The following is a 17,832-nucleotide window of genomic DNA, read 5'->3' as shown; positions in this document are numbered from 1 at the left end:
TGGACCGTTGCCTCAATGGGCAAGATAAGCCTCGATGGACGAGGCTGGTTTTGTTTATTGATCCTCAAATGAATGGGCCAATAGTGACCTTTACTTCAATGAGCAAGATTGGGTGAGCCAGTCCTCATAGGCTGGCTTGCGTACTGAATTAATGATCCTCAAGGAAGCTAAATTTACCTTTTTCAGGCATGAACTAAGAGAGAATCGGCACCTCTACCAGTGTTTAAAAACTCGTTGAATAGACTCGAAACTCGCCTGAGTCGACTCCCTTTTACCTTAGCAGCGTTCCACATTTCACCGCATCCGTAATCGCGTTTTGCCCTACAAAGTCAATAAAACTCCTTTGACTCTCCCGAGTTATGTCCGCGTGTTGGACAAATTAGATTTTGTCCAGTAGGGTCTGATATATGGCTTGATTGAATCCAGAAATTAGAAATGTAAATAAATCAGTACTTAGCTTTTGTAGAAAACGTTTCTGTAAAACAGATCGAGAAGAAGAAGGCTGAGTCGTGCCACTGGTCACTCTCCTTAAGAATCGTATCCGCCCCCTACCGGTGCAAACCGGGATCCGCGAACCAATGCTCCAAGATAAAACAACCAAAGTTGGCTCCAGTCCACGTGCACTCGCTGACTGGTCTACCCAGAATCACCGTAGAACTATGCTCAGATCAGAACGGAGGAAATGAAGAAGACAAGCAGAAACTTTGATGTTTTCTGTAAAAACTATATTCTCCAATGGTGCTGTTCTCTTCTTTTTATAGATGAGAATATGATTGTTGGAGGATAATTAATCACCATTAAAAGACAAAAACGTTTCTCTCCAACAGTCATATTTGTGACTGTTGAGATTTGAAACGGTTTTGCAATTAAGGGGTGTATCTTTATAAAAAACATGGGGTAAAAAGAAAAATCGTTTTTGGGCAATAAAAATAACCTTTTTTATTTAATACCCAAACCCGGACCCGGACCACGGCCACGACCACGGCCCGGCGAGGCGCGCGCGCGTGTGTGTGTGATTTACATATGGGCTTGTGCTCTTCTAAAAGCCCAAGACCCAACAAATTCTAAAGCCCCTTGAAGGCTCAAGCCTTTCTCCAACTCTCCATCTTATATGGATGAGAAGAATTTTCTTCCAAAGCGATGTGGGACTATTAATTTGCCTTTGGTTTTCAAAACACACCACAAGCACACTCACCAAGATCTTGGGTTCAAGTCCCCACACATGCAAAAGTCTTTTGCTTTAAAACAAGAGAGGGAAACATAATTTGAATCTTCCCTCCAAATTTTTAAACAAAAAGAAAAAGCATCTTTGACTTTTCAAATCTTTTATTATTATTTTTGTTCAAAAATTTTAACAATCCCCCACAAGATTCAAAATACAGTTGAAAATTGAAAACGGAAGTATCTGAGCACATTAGAAAATAGAGTGGATTCATACCGGTGTCTTTTAGACTTCAACCGATATTTAGGATAAACAGATTACGTTACCGAGTACGGGTAGAGTTAGACTCCTTCAACCTTTCCTCGTGGGTGTAACTGACTAACCTGTTACCCACACTCTACATTCGATTCCTTGGTGATTCATTCACAGTTTTGGAACATTTTTCCCTTGTTCCCCTCTTGGTTCTCATGAATGTTCTAGAGAATTACTCGTTAAATTCTTATAGGAAGCGGCCTTACCTCCACATTCACTTAGGTCAGTCATCAAGTATGTACTGCAAGTAACATACCACCCAATACAGGTTATGATGTGATTAAGAGTCTATAACTCATCCTCTCTCATTTGCAGTGAACACTATCTTTCATCATTTTGCATCTAGGAGTAGGGGGTGATAGTGTTAACAAACCATCCGGTGACTTGTTAGTACCCATTGAACCAAATTCCAGGGATCTCCTTTCACATTGGTTGGGTGTCCATCACTAATGGTTCATGCCACGAGCTTTAACCTCATTCCTTGCGATGTCTCATAAACCACTTTGTTTATTTGTGGCTTTGTCAGAGGATCTGCCAGATTCCTCTCCGACCTTACAAAGTCGAGTGCTATTGTTCCCTCATTCAAGTATTGCTTTACCAAATTATGCCTCAGGCGTATATGCCTTCTTTTGCCATTATAGGTCTTACTTTTGGCCTTGGCTAAAGTAGCTTGACTATCACAGTGTAAAGACACTGAGGGAACCGGCCTTGGCCATAAAGGCACATCTGCCATAAAATTCCTGATCCATTCGGCTTCAGCTCCTGCTAGGGCTAAGGCTATAAATTCCGCTTCCATAATGGAACTTGTACTACAAGTTTGTTTAACCGATTTCCAAGAAATCGCACCACCACCAAGGGTGAATACATATCCACTGGTAGACACTGAATCTCTTGAATCAGAGATCCAATTCGCATCACTATAGCCTTCTAAGACAGCAGGATACCCCTTAAAATGCAGTCCAAAGTTTATTGTACCCTTTAGGTACCTTAACAACCTAGTCAAAGCCTGACAGTGTTCATGTCATGGTCTATGAGTGTGTTGACTAAGTTTTCCAACTGCTAGAGCAATGTCAGGTCTAGTACAGTTCATCAAATATGACACTGAACCTATAATCCTTGAGTATTCCTTTTGGGATACCATCTCACCTTTGTTTTTCTTTAGGTGTACCTGACAATCTAAAGGTGTCTTTGCAGGTGAACTATCATATTGTCCAAATTTCCTTAGAATGCTCTCTACATAATGAGACTGAGACAATATTATTTCATTTTCTTTTCTGATGATCTTCATCCCTAAGATTACATCAGCTTCACCCATATCTTTGGTTTCAAAGTTTGACATTAAAAATCTCTTAGTAGATTTTACTATGTCCAAATTAGTACCAATAATTAGTATGTCATCTACATATACACAAAGTATTACACCTCTATCCCCATTAAACTTACTATAAACACATTTGTCGGATTCATTTATCTTATACCCATTTGTAATTAAGACACTATCAAATTTGTCATTCTACTGTTTAAGTGCTTGTTTCAAACCATACAGTGACTTAATTAGTTTACAAACTTTGTTTTCATGACCAGACACAATGAATCCTTCAGGTTGTTTAATGTAAATTTCTTTTTCTAAATCTCCATTTAAGAAAGCTGTTTTTACATCCATTTGATGTATTACCAATTTATGAATAGAAGCTATAGCTAATAATATCCTAATGGTGGACAACCTAGCAACAGGAGAATAGGTATCAAAATAATCTATCTCATTTTTCTGTCTAAAGCCTTTAGCTACTAGTCTTGCTTTAAACTTGTCAATTGTCCCATCAGGTCTTAGCTTCTTTTTAAATATCCACTTGCTATCTAGTGCTTTTGTTCCAAGTGGAAGGTCCACTAGTTCCCAAGTGTGATTTTCTATTATGGAATCTAATTCACTTTTAATAGCTTCTTTCCAAAATACAGCATCTGGAGATGTTACAGCTTCAGAGTAAGTTACAGGATCTTTATCTATTAGATAGGTGAACATCCCATCTCCTAGATTTGTTTATTTTCTTTGTCTTTTACTTCTTCTGAGTTCTTGAAACTCAGAATCCAATTTCTTTTCAGTTTCAGGTTGATTTCTTGAATCATTACTAGGTTCTTTAGGAATTTCTTTCTTCATAGGGAAGTGATGTTCAAAGAACTCAACATCCCTAGATTCAATTATAGTGTTATATTCAAGGATATTTTCAACTGATTTCAAAACTAGAAATCTGTAGGCTGTACTATTTTGAGCATATCCTATGAATACACAATCACATGTTTTAGGTCATAGTTTTCTTTTCTTAGGTTATGGTATTCCAACCTTAGCCAAATAACCCCAAACTCTCAAATGAGATAAACTAGGCATTTTGTTATGCCACAGATCATATGGTATTTGACCCTTTTTCTTTGGAGGTATCCTGTTATATATATAACAAGCTGAAAGAAGTGCTCCCCCCCACAAGTTCAAGGGTAAACCAGAACTTATCAACATAGCATTAAATATGTCCTTTAATGTTCTGTTCATTCGTTCTGCTATACCATTTGATTCAGGTTGGTACGGGGCTGTGGTTTCATGGATAATACCATTATCATCACAGAACTTAGTTATAGAGTATTCAGTACCTCTATCTGTTCTAAGTCTTTTAATTCTTCTATCTAACTGATTTTCCACTTCATTTTTATATTTGATAAAGGCTTGTTCAGCCTCATCTTTAGTTCTAAGAAGATATACTTTAGTGTATCTAGAGTAATCATCTATAAAGATCACATAGTACCTTTTACCTCCTCTAGATTCAAGATTTCTAAAATTAGCTAGATCACTATGAATTAACTCTAATAAGTCAGATTTTCTTTCAACACTAAAGTGAGGTTTCTTTGTGAATTTTGCTTCAACACATATTTCACATTTTTCTTTACTAGGTTCAATTTTTTCATTTATTAAACCTAAATTACAAAGTCTTTTAATGTAAGGTGCACTTCTATGTCCTAATCTACCATGCCAAATATCAAAGGACTCAACAATGTAAGCAGAAGAAGATGATATTTTTTCATTCAGGATTTCAAGTACATTAAGAACAAATAAACCATTTGCATTGTAGCCCTTCCCTACAAACACATTATTTTTGCTAATGATTGCCTTGTCTGCTTCAAAAGTGAGCTTTAGTCCATTCTTGTTCAAGAGCGCATCAGACACCAAGTTACGCCGTATATCCGGCACATGCAGCACCTCCTGAAGTGCAAGTACTTTCCCTGAAGTTAACTTCAGCAAGACCTTGCCCTTACCAACGACTTTTGAGGTCTGTGAGTTCCCCATGAAAACTTGATCCCCTTCCTTAACTAAGGTGTAGTTGTAGAAGGAGTTTCGGTTTTCACAAATGTGCTTGGTAGCACCAGTATCCAGAACCCACTCCTTTGGATTTTCCACCAGATTTACCTCAGTCACAACCGCTGCAATCACATCTGCCTCGGTTAAATTAACCTTGGCACTGGACGAACCAGTCTTTCGGTGTCGGCAGTCCTTCTTATAGTGTTCGGGTTTTCCACATTCAAAACAGACTCCTTTCTTTTTGGGTCCAAATTTCTTGAAGTTCTTTTCCTTCTTCGGTTTCAGATTCTTAGACCCATCATTCTTAGTCTCAACAATGTTTGCCTTAGAGGTATACTCTTTGGCATTTTGTTGCTTATCTTTTAGTCTGTTTTTCTCTTCGATTTTAATCCGAACAACTACTTGGTCTAAGGTCCATTCTTTTGTCTTGTGCTTCATTCCGATTTTAAAATCTTTCCAAGACAAAGGCAGTTTCTCAATAAGAGAACCAGCCACGAATGTGTCAGGTAACTTCATACCTTCCTTAGCCAATTCTCCAATTAGGAACTGATACTCATCTATTTGAGCAGATATAGGTTTCCCATCTTCCATAGCAAAGTCTAAAAAATTCCCTATCACATATTTCCTATTTCCAGCATCCTCTAAATCATATTTAGTTACCAATGCATTCCAAAGATCAACAGCATGTTCAAATGAATAGTATACGTTATAAAGGTCATTTGACAAACCATTCAAGAGATGGTTCTTGCAAATATAATCAGCATTATTCCAGTTTTCAAAATCAGCAGAATCTTCAGATGGTTTTGATTGTGTAAGAACAAAAGCGGCACCAATTTGTTGTAGAGCAAACAAGATCTGTTATTTCCATCTTTTATAGTTCAATCCAGTAAGGCGTTCGATCTTGGAAAAATCTGGAATGGTGTTGAGAATTCTGTTCACAATAGAGGTGCGAACAACCGTTGGATTGGAATTCTCAACAGAGATGGTATCAACAGAAGTTGGGTTCGGATTATCAGAAGCCATATGATCAGATTTGAAAATTACGATTCTTAAGATTGTTGGACAAATTAGATTTTGTCCAGTAGGGTCTGATATATGGCTTGATTGAATCCAGAAATTAGAAATGTAAATAAATCAGTACTTAGCTTTTGTAGAAAACGTTTATGTAAAACAGATCGAGAAGAAGAAGGCTGAGTCGTGCCACTGGTCACTCTCCTTAAGAATCGTATCCGCCCCCTACCGGTGCAAACCGGGATCCGCGAACCGATGCTCCAAGATAAAACACCCAAAGTTGGCTCCAGTCCACGTGCACTCGCTGACTGGTCCACCCAGAATCACCGTAGAACTGTGCTCAGATCAGAACGGAGGAAAGGAAGAAGACAAGCAGAAACTTTGATGTTTTCTGTAAAAACTATATTCTCCAATGGTGCTGTTCTCTTCTTTTTATAGATGAGAATATGACTGTTGGAGGATAATTAATCACCATTAAAAGACAAAAACGTTTCTCTCCAACAGTCATACTTGTGACTGTTGAGATTTGAAACGGTTTTGCAATTAAGGGGTGTATCTTTATAAAAAACATGGGGTAAAAAGAAAAACCGTTTTTGGGCAATAAAAATAACCTTTTTTTATTTAATACCCAAACCCGGACCCGGACCACGGCCCGGCGAGGCGCGCGCGCGTGTGTGTGTGATTTACATATGGGCTTGTGCTCTTCTAAAAGCCCAAGACCCAACAAATTCTAAAGCCCCTTGAAGGCTCAAGCCTTTCTCCAACTCTCCATCTTATATGGATGAGAAGAATTTTCTTCCAAAGCGATGTGGGACTATTAATTTGCCTTTGATTTTCAAACACACCACAAGCACACTCACCAAGATCTTGGGTTCAAGTCCCCACACATGCAAAAGTCTTTTGCTTTAAAACAAGAGAGGGAAACATAATTTGAATCTTCCCTCCAAATTTTTAAACAAAAAGAAAAAGCATCTTTGACTTTTCAAATCTTTTATTATTATTTTTGTTCAAAAATTTTAACACCGCGTCTACCATGTTAATGTCGAATTTTCTTGGCTGCGTGTCGTGTCACACCCGTGTTTTTAAACACCGCCCTCAACTAAAATAGACCAAAGAAAAAATAGAAAGAAAGTAAGAAAGCAAGTAGAATGCAAATAAAGTAGGATGACCCGGGACAAGTGGTTGGGGATGGTGATGGCATAATTTGTAATGAAAAAATGTAAGTAATAGGTCAGAACACATGACTAGATTGACTATATGTGGGAAACCAAAAATTTAGTATTCTGACCAAGGCTAGGTCCAATCATCTTGCTTTCATACCACGAAAGAGAATAATTTACTAATGCTCAGTTTGATTATAAAAAACCTTAATGAGTGTTTTTATAGAATACTTCGGGGTCAAAGGTAGTAAAAACAGGGCGCTTATACTAACTCGATATATTGGCAACTAGCCCCATGCTATACATGAGGTATACAAAAATTTCATGGAAAAAATATGAGGTATGATTGATTGCAATTTTCCATGGAAATATGAAATTTTTTTGATTTTGGAAAATAATTCTTAAAATGAGTCTATAAAATGCAGATTTTTTTAGGGCAGTGTGATAAATCGACTCCCAAATATCTTAAATCGACTCCCCATGAGTCTTTCTCTCTCTAGATTTATCACTCCCCTTTTTTAATGGAAAAATTAAGTAAAATTTGCAAAAAAAAAGAGAAATAAATCCATGAAATAAAGATTCAATAAAAAATTTCAATGAAAAATAAATGAATGACAACTCATGTTTTGTATGGTGTAAAATGGTGTAAAATTGTGGGCCTACCCCATCAAAATATGAGGTGTAAAGTGGTGGGCCGACTCTGTGCATGGGGTTTGGTGGAAATGATGGTGACACGAGGTGTAAAATAGATGGAAGACCTCATCCAATGCATGGATTTGGTGGATATGGTGGGCTCCAGGCCATCAATACATGAGGGGTGAAATGGTGGGCCCTACCCATTCCTCTCACATTATAAAGTTTATCGTTTTAATATTAGCTTTTTGACATGTAGTCTTGGCTGTACTTCATCTCCAGCTTGCAACTTGTTTAATTACATGCATGCTTCTTCAACAAGTCCCTTGAAAATAACAATGGCAAGGGTCCCCATTGGATCAACTTCATCAAAGTGCATTTATAATAGCATACGAGGGTTTCTACCGCTTGTTTTTTTTTTTTTTTTTTTTTAATCTAAAATAACCTTCGATTTTCCATTAATCATTGTAGATTATATAGAGCACATAAAGATAAACATGGTAGGAGATTTGAATAAGAAAGGAAATAGCTAATCCTAATCTAATACAGTTACCTAATCTAGCCCTAATACTTAATCTACCACCTAATCAAATCAGATCTCATAATATCCCATATATTATAACATAGTCCCTAGAAAGTAAGGTTGCAACTTAACCCGACCCATGTAGACCCGACCTGAAAATAACATGGGTCGGGTTTAGAAACCATGTGTCTTAGCTAGGGTTGGGTTTTAGATTGAAAAACCAGACTCAAACTTAGGTACGGTCGGGTTTAAAGAAAAAAACCCTAAACTAGAACCGACTCATACTTTGACTTGTTTAAATATCTCTTGAATATTTTAATATAATTGTTTTCAGTATGGTAATCATGTTTGCGATGTGAAAATGTAGTTTCCTTCTTAAATTTATATACTTGATGACATAACTTTAGAGACTTCTGCTCTAAAGATTTTTTTTTTTTTTTCCTACAATCTTTAAAAAATGAAAACCCGACTCGAGAAACTATCTTGGGTAAGGTCAGGTCTAAGAATCTCGGGTTTCCCTGTAAAAAATTAGACCCCACCTAACCTGACCCGAGATAATTTGTCTAGTAGGGTATGGTTTTGCGTAGGGTAAGGTTTTGGAAAACCCTACCCTCACGACCGGAGAAACGTGTAACTTTAGAGACTTCTGCTCTAAAGATTTGTTTTTTTTTTCCTACAATCTTTAAAAAATGAAAACCCGACTCGAGAAACTATCTTGGGTAAGGTCAGGTCTAAGAATCTCGGATTTCCCTGTAAAAAAATTAGACCCCACCTAACCTGACCCGAGATAATTTGTCTAGTAGGGTATGGTTTTGCGTAGGGTAAGGTTTTGGAAAACCCTACCCTCAAGACCGGAGAAACGTGTACTGTACATATCAAACTTTCTATTTCTTAAGGCTTCTATATGTAAAATGACTTTCATGTGGGGTAGTCTTTAGACTCTTTACTTAGTTAGATGGGTTGCCAAAAGAAACCTATTTATATACGGCAATGCCATCTATGGCCGAAAAATTCTCCATAAAATCCGTATTGGAATCAAAATCAATCGGATCAAACGGTGATGATCAGTTGATCACTACACATACAATCCTCATGAGATTAGGAAACCCAGGTGGAAAAACTCCTATAAATAGTGCTTAGAGCTTTATTCTCTCTCTTCATTCTATATTCTATCTCCTAGGGTTTCAACAGAGATCGATTCTTTTTCGATTCTCTTCTTTGGTTCTGAAACTATGTCTAAGAAGGTGACTCTGAAGAGCTCCGATGGTGAGTGTTTTGATGTTGATGTGGCGGTTGCAGAACAATCTCAGACGATTAAACACATGATCGAGGATGATTGTGCTGATAATGGGATTCCTCTTCCAAACGTGACTGGAAAGATCTTGTCTTTGGTTGTTGCTTACTGTAATAAACATGGTCCTGTGCAAAAGGATAGCGAGGATAAATCCCTCAGCGATGAGCTCAAGACTTATGATGCTGATTTTGTTAAGGTCGATCAGGCTACGCTGTTCGATCTCATCTTGGTAAGAAAATATAGTTTGAGATCTGTTTGGTTTTATTTTTCTCTTTTGTCTTGTTTCAATTGATTTTTTAGGGTTTTCTTGATTAGGGTTTCAGGGTTTTCGGGTTTTCAGGGTTTTCCTGGTTAGGGTTTTCAGGGATTAGGGTTTTCAGGGTTTTCGGGTTTTTCTGATTAGGGTTTTCAGGGATTAGGGTTTTCAGGGTTTTCTTGATTAGGGTTTTCAGGGTTTTCTTGATTAGGATTTTCCTGATTAGGGTTTTCAGGGTTCTCTTGATTAGGGTTCTCTTGTTTCGGGTTTTCTTGAGTTCTCTTGATTCGGGTTCTCTTGATTCGGGTTTTCTTGATTAGGGTTTTCGGGGTTCTCTTGATTAGGATTCTCAGGGTTTTCTCGATTAGGGTTTTCTTGATTCGGGTTTTCTTGATTAGGGTTTTCAGGGTTTTCTTGATTAGGGTTTTCAGGGTTCTCTTGATTCGGGTTTTCTTGATTAGGGTTCTCTTGATTCGGGTTTTCTTGATTAGGGTTTTCAGGGTTCTCTTGATTAGGGTTTTCAGGGTTTTCTTGATTAGGGTTCTCTTGATTAGGGTTTTCTCGATTAGGGGTTTTAGTGTATTCTTGATTAGGGTTTTTAGGGTTTTCTTGATTAGGGTTTTCAGGGTTCTCTTGATTAGGGTTTTCAGGGTTTTCTTGATTAGGGTTCTCTTGATTCGGGTTTTCTTGATTAGGGTTTTCAGGGTTCTCTTGATTAGGGTTTTCAGGGTTTTCTTGATTAGGGTTCTCTTGATTAGGGTTTTCTCGATTAGGGGTTTTAGTGTATTCTTGATTAGGGTTTTTAGGGTTTTCTTGATTAGGGTTTTCAGGGTTCGATCTCATCATTGTAAGAAAATACACTATGAGATCTCTCTTTGTTGTTTCTCTTTTATCTTTTTTGAATTGAGTTTTTAGGATTTTCTTGATTAGGGTTCTATTCGTTGACTGCTATTAATTGATTGGTGGGTCTTGTTAGAATCATGATTTTCCTTTCTTGGATGATGATCTTTGTTGTTTCTCTTTTATCTTGTTCGAATTGAGTTTTTAGGGTTTTTTTTTTAATTAGGGTACCATTCTTTGACTGCTATTTTTCCTTGTGTCTCTTCTGGAGATTGATTGATTCGTGGCTACTTTTCCTTTGTTTTCAGGATTTTCTTGATTAGGGTTCGATTCGATCACCGCTATTTCTCTTTGTGCCTCTTCTGGGTATTGATTGATTGGTGGGTCTTGATAGAATCATAATTTAAGCTTGTTTAATATTTTTTCTTGGATGATGATCTTTGTAGTTTTTCCGTCATCTTGATTGAATTGAGTTTTTAGGGTTTTCTTGATTAGGGTTCCATTCGTTGACTTCTATTTCTTCACTCTGTCTCTTCTAGGAATTGATTGACCGCAGGGTCTTGTTGGAATCATGATTTTTGTTTCTTTTGTGCTGTTCCTTGGATGATGATCCAAATTTTAGTTTCTTGCGCAAGTCAACTGTTCTTTTGTCATGGTTGTGCATAGATGAATAAATCTAGTGATCTTGATGTTTTTTTTTATCTCTTAACGTAGTTGATGTAGGGCTGGTTACTTAGAAAAGGGATTGTAAAAGTTTGCTTATAGAATTTTATTACAGAGCCATACCTATGTTTATTAGTAGATAAAGGGGTTTTTAATGTTCATTTTGTGTGTTTGGTATTAAACAAAGTCTTGATTATATAGATCTGATAATATATTGTTGTCGTAGCCGATCGAACACTTGCCATCTTTTAATGTTAGTTTTATAGTCGTTTGAGGCCATTTGATGTCTTTAACCCCCCCAAATGAACGAGAGGGTTAAAACCACTTCATAATTCTGTAAAAGGAATCATCAACACTTATGTCCGTTTCAGTGGTCATCCTGAAAATCCGAAGAACGTCTAACCCCAAGGGTCTACTACCAAACCATTCGTCCATCCAGAATAAGTTTTTCTCGCTAATGACAGCTCTAAACCTTATTACCTCATGGAACAAAGCTCTGAAGTATCTGATTTCACGCCAATCTGAAAATTCTTGGCCCTCTGTAATTGTCCTTTGACATGCAGCTCCCAAAGCTTGAACCATATTTATACTCGATCGCCGATCACCATTCTCCAAAGCCTGTCTCTTTCCCCTCCAAATTTCCACAGACATTTAGTAAGAAGAGTCGTATTCTTAAACTTCTAAAATCCAAGCCCCCCTTCTTGACTTAGTTTGCCACCTCTTCCCAACATGCTAATTGCTACTTTTTTTTAAATATTTTAGTGATTTAATTATAAGCAATTTGATTCATAATTAAGCAGAGGCATTTTGTTGTTTCCTATGCTATTCTTATTCATACACTGTTGTTGTTTCAAATGGTTATTTTGTTCATTGCAATCACCTTGCTTTGCCTTTATTGATTAGTCATGACCTACTTGAAATTAGATGTTTGGTTTTTCCAGATACATGCTTACTGAACCCTTACCCCCCCCCCCCCCCCCCCCACCCAAAAAAAAAAAAAAACGCACGACACACACGCACACACACACACACACACACACACAGCTAATTACAGTTCCAACCAGAGACTGAGATATAGTGAGCAAATTGAAGTTTCACCGAGTTCTTATATTTAATTGAAGCAAACCGTCTAGGCCTGCGAGCATGGAGATGAGAGCAGGCTTCGTAGTTTCATTGTTTGAGTGTTGCCTAGAAAGGACCACGACACTGAATTATTTTAGAATGGTTCTTCCAATTTGCACCCCTGCTGTGTTTCTTGGCCTTGGGACATATGCACTATAGTGTGGGGTTGGGTTTGTAGTTTGTTTGCTAATATTTTCTATTATTATAGTTAGGTTCTTCTCAATAATTAAAGAGAGGTGCTGTGACCCAGTCCCTTCTCCCCAATCCTCCAAATGCACATGGCATTAACTTGGGTTATCGGGGCATGCGCGTACACTTTTCGTGTCACATCTAGTTAACATTGTAGTTTTAACAAATCTGATTGAGGCATTCCTTGGCATGCATTTCTCTTTGTAACAAATTTTTTTGTAACATTCATTCCATTGTGACTTGCGTTATAAGTTTTTATTTATCCATAATGAAAGTTGTGTTGGAGGACTTACATTTTGATTGTTTTGGTGTTCTGTTGTTTTCAGGCTGCAAACTTTCTGAACATCAGGAGCCTGTTGGATCTGACTTGCCAAACAGTGGCGGATATGATAAAGGGCAAGACCCCGGAAGAAATCCGGAAGACGTTCAATATCAAGAATGATTTCACTCCCGAGGAAGAAGAGGAAGTTCGTAGGGAGAACCAGTGGGCCTTCGAGTGATTGGATCGTCCTTGAACCCCCGACAGAATATGGGATAACTGATTTTTTTGTGAATGAGGGGGGGAGCTACATGATCTGGTAGTTGTTTGTAGTCTGCAGACAATGGTCTAAACATATTTCGCTCTTTTTATATTGAAGTAGTTCTGAAGTATATATATTAGGAGGGTTTGGCATTTTGTTGACTCTGTTCGTTTCTTTATTTAACTACTATGTTTTTTTAACACACTTGTTAGTAATGCTGTTCACTTTGTTTGCTTTATTTAAGTTCTTGTTTGATCGTATTGGTTTTTTCTGTACTTGATTTTATGTATATGGAATTACAGATGCTTTTCATATTTAGTCTTCGTGGTAGATATGGGGGTGTGCCTCCTAGGAAGAGTTTTGATGTTCTTAACCTTTTTTGTGAATAATTAATTGAGTTTTGGTTAAGATTGTGTTCCAAATTCTCTTGATGTTGCCTCTGCTGTAGTTTGCAAGAGAAGTTCTTTTCATTTTTACATATGATATGAGGCCAATTTTGATTTTCTTATTGAAAATTTCAGTAGAGCATTCGTTCTTCAGCATAAAATAAGAAGAGAATGGACAAGACAGATCATCCGATCTATGCTAATAATGTACTTTTCGGTTCGACAGGGCAACCCATATATATGTGCAGTAGAGACCATTGATCTTGTAGAATATCTTGAGACCACCCCACATGGTCTTAGCCCCATGGGGAGTCTTTATGTTTTAAGACAGATCAAGGGATATTTGTTTTTGGTTGAACACTGGCCATAGGCCCTGATTGTTTTGAGAATCGATTTTGAGTTCAATACTGATTTATTAAAATCAAGATTGTGTTCAATTTTGTGTCTAATAATTAGTTTTGTACTCAAATTCATTTCTCATAATCTAAAACGAACTGGGCAAGACATCGATCAAGGATCTAAAATCAGCATCCATAGGGATTAAGGTGTTTTCATCGGCATCGGTTTAGACTTTTAGCTTCCACTCTTGCAGATTCGAAGTTCTAATCTTGAAGAAAATCAGAAATATGTAAAATTTTCCATAGAGGAAAAAAATCATAAAATACCAATCATGGAAAATGGCCAAAATACAGTTATCTTATGGAAAATTGATAAAATGTGGAAAAAGTAGAAAAAAAAAATTCGTAAAACTGGAAGCAGTCCTAAACTATTATTGTCATGTAAAATTATCAAATTACCTCCATATCATGGAAATTAAATAAAATTCCCTTATCTCATTGAAAATGAGAAAACCTCTAAAAATTGAAAAAAAATATCGTAAAATACCCATATATCATGGGAAAGAAACAAAATGCCCTTATTACTTGGCAAATGACAAAAATACCCTTTTCTCATGGAAAAAAAAGAAAAAGAAAAACAAATTAAAAAACACCCCTAAATTGGATTGGTTCACAGATAGTGAATTTTTCGGAAAAGTTTGGGAACGAGAAGTATTTCTAGAAATTCTTGTTTAACACATGAAGACAGATAACTTATAGCCAGGCCCAATCAATTATTACTTCGAGGGACCTTCAATTTATGATAACATCCCTCTAAATTAATCATAATCACATTATTTCCCTCTAAATCTTGGAAAGTAAAAACTTTCCCAAGAAAATTCTTTTTTTTTCTTGCATTCCAAAGATTCAATCTGACCAAGCTCCATTGATCAAGTCAACACCTAATTTAAGCTCCCTCAATCCAACACCAGCATTAAGGAAAACAAAAACAGCTAATTTAAGCTCCATTGATCCATCTCCAGCAAATATAAGGAAAACAAAAACAAACCCACATCTCTTCTCCTCTTCATCCCCGTAAACCCCTCTCCCCACTTTAACCACAAATTCCCCTCACTCCCCTTTCCTCTTATATATCTACCCCTCTCTATGGATTCCAAAAAAGAACCCAACAATGGCACACCAATTCATCACCCTTGCTCTCCTCTTCCTTGCCATCTCTGCTTCAATCTTCACCGTCGGTCTCGCCGCCTCCTCCCAAACCGCACCATCTCCCTCCGTCGATGTTACCGATTACAGTGCAACACCTCCGGCCTCCGACGTCAGCAACGACGACTATCACCACGACTACGGTGACTTGGCCGAAACCAACGACACACCCTACGCCGCCGTTCCTGCCGAAGCCACTTCTCCCGCCGGTGCACCCACTACTTCTCCCGTTGATGATGTCACGCCCTCGATGGGGACTTTGGTTGGGGAACCCAGCCAGGCTCCATCAGCCGACGATACAACTCAGGCTCCCAGCCTTAATAGCACCAAGAGCAGCGCCTATGCCACCGAGATCTCTGGCTTCACCGCCGTTATGGCCATTGCTGGTTTCATCTTTTACTGAGCTCTGCTCAGGTCGGATTTGTCACGGCCTTGTCTAATGAAGTTTTATTCAACATTGCACTTGAGAAGATGAGAACGGGTTCCTCCTGCAACAGGATCGTTTGCATTGGTGTTGGTGTTTCGTTGTTCCATACTTTTTTTTTCCTAACGTGTTGCTTATTTCGTTTATATATAAAATAAAAAAGAATCATGAAGCATATGGTGTAATGCCTTGCATCATGCTAAGAAATAATAGCTCATGCAACGTAAAATACCTGATCTAGATATGTTTGATAGAACAAAGGTGATCCTATGAACGTGATACGGTGGTTGTCAGTCGTTTGTCCCGTCCTGCGCTTCACAAGGTTTTTTATTAAAATTCAAGACCGGATTGGTGGATCCTCCTTGACATTTAATCATGTCAGAAGATCGGCTAATCTATTGCAGATAGATTGGCACGGCACGGGCCTGTGTTGGAAGGGTTGGGGTCGATTTTTTCAATTTCCTCCCCCCTTGACTACTAGTGCAATTTTACATGTCTTTTGTACTTTTGTTGGACCATCTCAGCCTGTTTTAATGAAATTAATTGCCACCATTCAAAAAAAAAAAAAAGGCTCATGCGTAGAATGTGAATTCTTCAAAGATCTTTTCTTTTCCCCGGCCCTATCTTAGATATTGTATCCAGTGATATGGTTTTCAGGTTTTGCCTAGCTATCTTGATGCAGTGCCAACATGGCAGCCATGTCATGCCTAGGTGGTTTTGGTGGAGTTCCAAGGTGCAGTCCCTCATTAATGTTGGTGGCCTGTTTTGAACCTGATTTTTTAGCTTCTAAATGGAAGAATTATGGAAAGTGGTAAACTAAAAAGTTGTAGGTCTCTTTGACATCTTTCCAACAAGCATTTGTGCTTGAAAATTGGATAAGAGGGTAGAAAGTTATGACAGTTTTGGTGGACTATGTCTGTGGGTTCCCAAAACAGTCAAAGTTAGTGAGTTCCAATGCAATTAATGTTATGTTAGTCCCTAAGCTAGCTAGTGGAGGATCTTGAACGAATTTGCTTTGGTTTTCTTTTATTTAAAGAGTTAGAAACCATCTTTAGAGGGGATTTTGGATGTTGATAAACTTATGTAATTGATGGAATATCAATTGGGTTGAGCTTTGCTCCCATTTTCTTCTTCTTCTCTTGTTGTGTTCTTGAGTTGTAATTTTCTTCTTCTTCCCTCTTAAGCACCCGCATTATCTGGTATCAGAGCCAACGTTACTCTCTTGGGCTAGCTTCGATTTGATTTTCATGGCGGCACAAAGAGGTAGAGGAAGGCGTGGTAACCAAATGATGGAAGATTTGAGAGATGAAAGAGATGATGAACTTCAAACACTTCGAAGACAAGTTGAGCAACTAACCATGCGACTTGAACCCCAAGAGGCTCGTAGTGAGTATGGTAGATCAAACCGTGGAGGTTCTAGTGATGAATCCGATGTGAGTCCCTTTACCAATACTCGTGAAGAGGCTAGGTTGGGAAGGTTCTATCGTGATTTCGACACCGAAAAGATTGACTTGCCGGAGTTCCATGGTCGTCTACAACCCGAAGAGTTTCTTGAATGGCTTAGTGCCATTGAGATGTTCTTTGATTACAAGGAGACACCTGAAACCCAACGTGTGAAGCTTGTGGCTACAAGGCTTCGTGGCTACGCTTCAACATGGTGGGATAATGTTCAAGAGATGAGAATCCGCAAAGGAAAGCGTAAGATCTCTTCTTCGGAGAAAATGAAGTCAAGGCTTAAGGAGAAATTTCTTCCGTTGGATTTTTCCCAAATTATCTTTTCTCAATTCAACAACCTACGCCAAGAATCCAAGAGTGTGTTGGACTACACCGAAGAATTCTACAAACTCATGGCTCGTAATGATATTCAAGAGGGTGAAGATCAACTTGTGGCAAGGTATGTTGATGGTTTGAAGTTTTTCATTCGTGATGAGGCGGAAATGCACCGATCATTGAGCTTCAATGATGCTTATCAACTAGCCTTGAAGGTGAAGGCTAAGCTTTCTCGTCGTGGTGCTAAAAAGTATGTGGATGTTCGTAGTCTCTATCCTTCTTCTAAAGGTGAATCTTCACATGGTGGAGGAACAAAGTCAAGGTCCGAATATTCCAACAAAAATTCTACAAAATCAGCCCTTACACATCAAGTTGGAAATTAGCCCAATCGTCCCAACAATTCAAATGCTTGCTTCAAGTGTGGTCAAGTTGGCCATCGTCTCAAAGATTGTCCAAAGCGGCAAGTAGTGGCCTTCGGTGATGAAGAAAATGATGATAATTTTGTTGATGATTCAAATCAGCCCATATATGATGAGGAAGATGACATACAACATGAAGAAAGCGAACCCGAAGAAGGAGAAAGCTTGGTGATCCAAAGAGCACTTGCTACACCAAAGGTTGAATCTGATGATGATTGGCTCCGATCCAATATTTTCAAGACTCGATGCAAATCTCATGA

At 38.1% G+C, this 17,832-nt stretch overlaps 1 protein-coding gene across 1 annotated transcript; it reads left to right on the top strand.

The window, feature by feature from the left end:
• Window positions 1-9,175: 9,175 nt before the first annotated feature.
• Window positions 9,176-13,289, top strand: LOC143886519 (SKP1-like protein 1B). The gene is made up of 2 exons (XM_077390522.1): window positions 9,176-9,667; window positions 12,835-13,289. Exons 1-2 carry the CDS (start codon window positions 9,377-9,379, stop codon window positions 13,006-13,008), a joined length of 465 nt encoding a protein of 154 aa, XP_077246637.1. The 5' UTR covers window positions 9,176-9,376; the 3' UTR covers window positions 13,009-13,289.
• The last annotated feature ends 4,543 nt before the right edge of the window (window positions 13,290-17,832 follow it).

Source organism: Tasmannia lanceolata, unplaced genomic scaffold (genome assembly GCF_043159265.1).
Source record: "Tasmannia lanceolata isolate RefF3 unplaced genomic scaffold, GAP_Taslan_0.1 ptg000011l, whole genome shotgun sequence".
NCBI classification, from domain to species: domain Eukaryota; kingdom Viridiplantae; phylum Streptophyta; class Magnoliopsida; order Canellales; family Winteraceae; genus Tasmannia; species Tasmannia lanceolata.
The sequence above is the reverse complement of the archived record's forward strand: the minus strand, read 5'-3'. Positions and strand labels throughout refer to the sequence as shown.

What these genes read in the sequence shown, in the direction of transcription:
- LOC143886519 (XM_077390522.1), top strand. Translation starts at nt 9,377, where the DNA reads ATGTCTAAGAAGGTGACTCTGAAGAGCTCCGATGGTGAGTGTTTTGAT. An exon ending in CGCTGTTCGATCTCATCTTG is followed by an intron (nt 9,668 to 12,834) that starts GTAAGAAAATAT and finishes TGTTGTTTTCAG; the next exon opens with GCTGCAAACTTTCTGAACAT.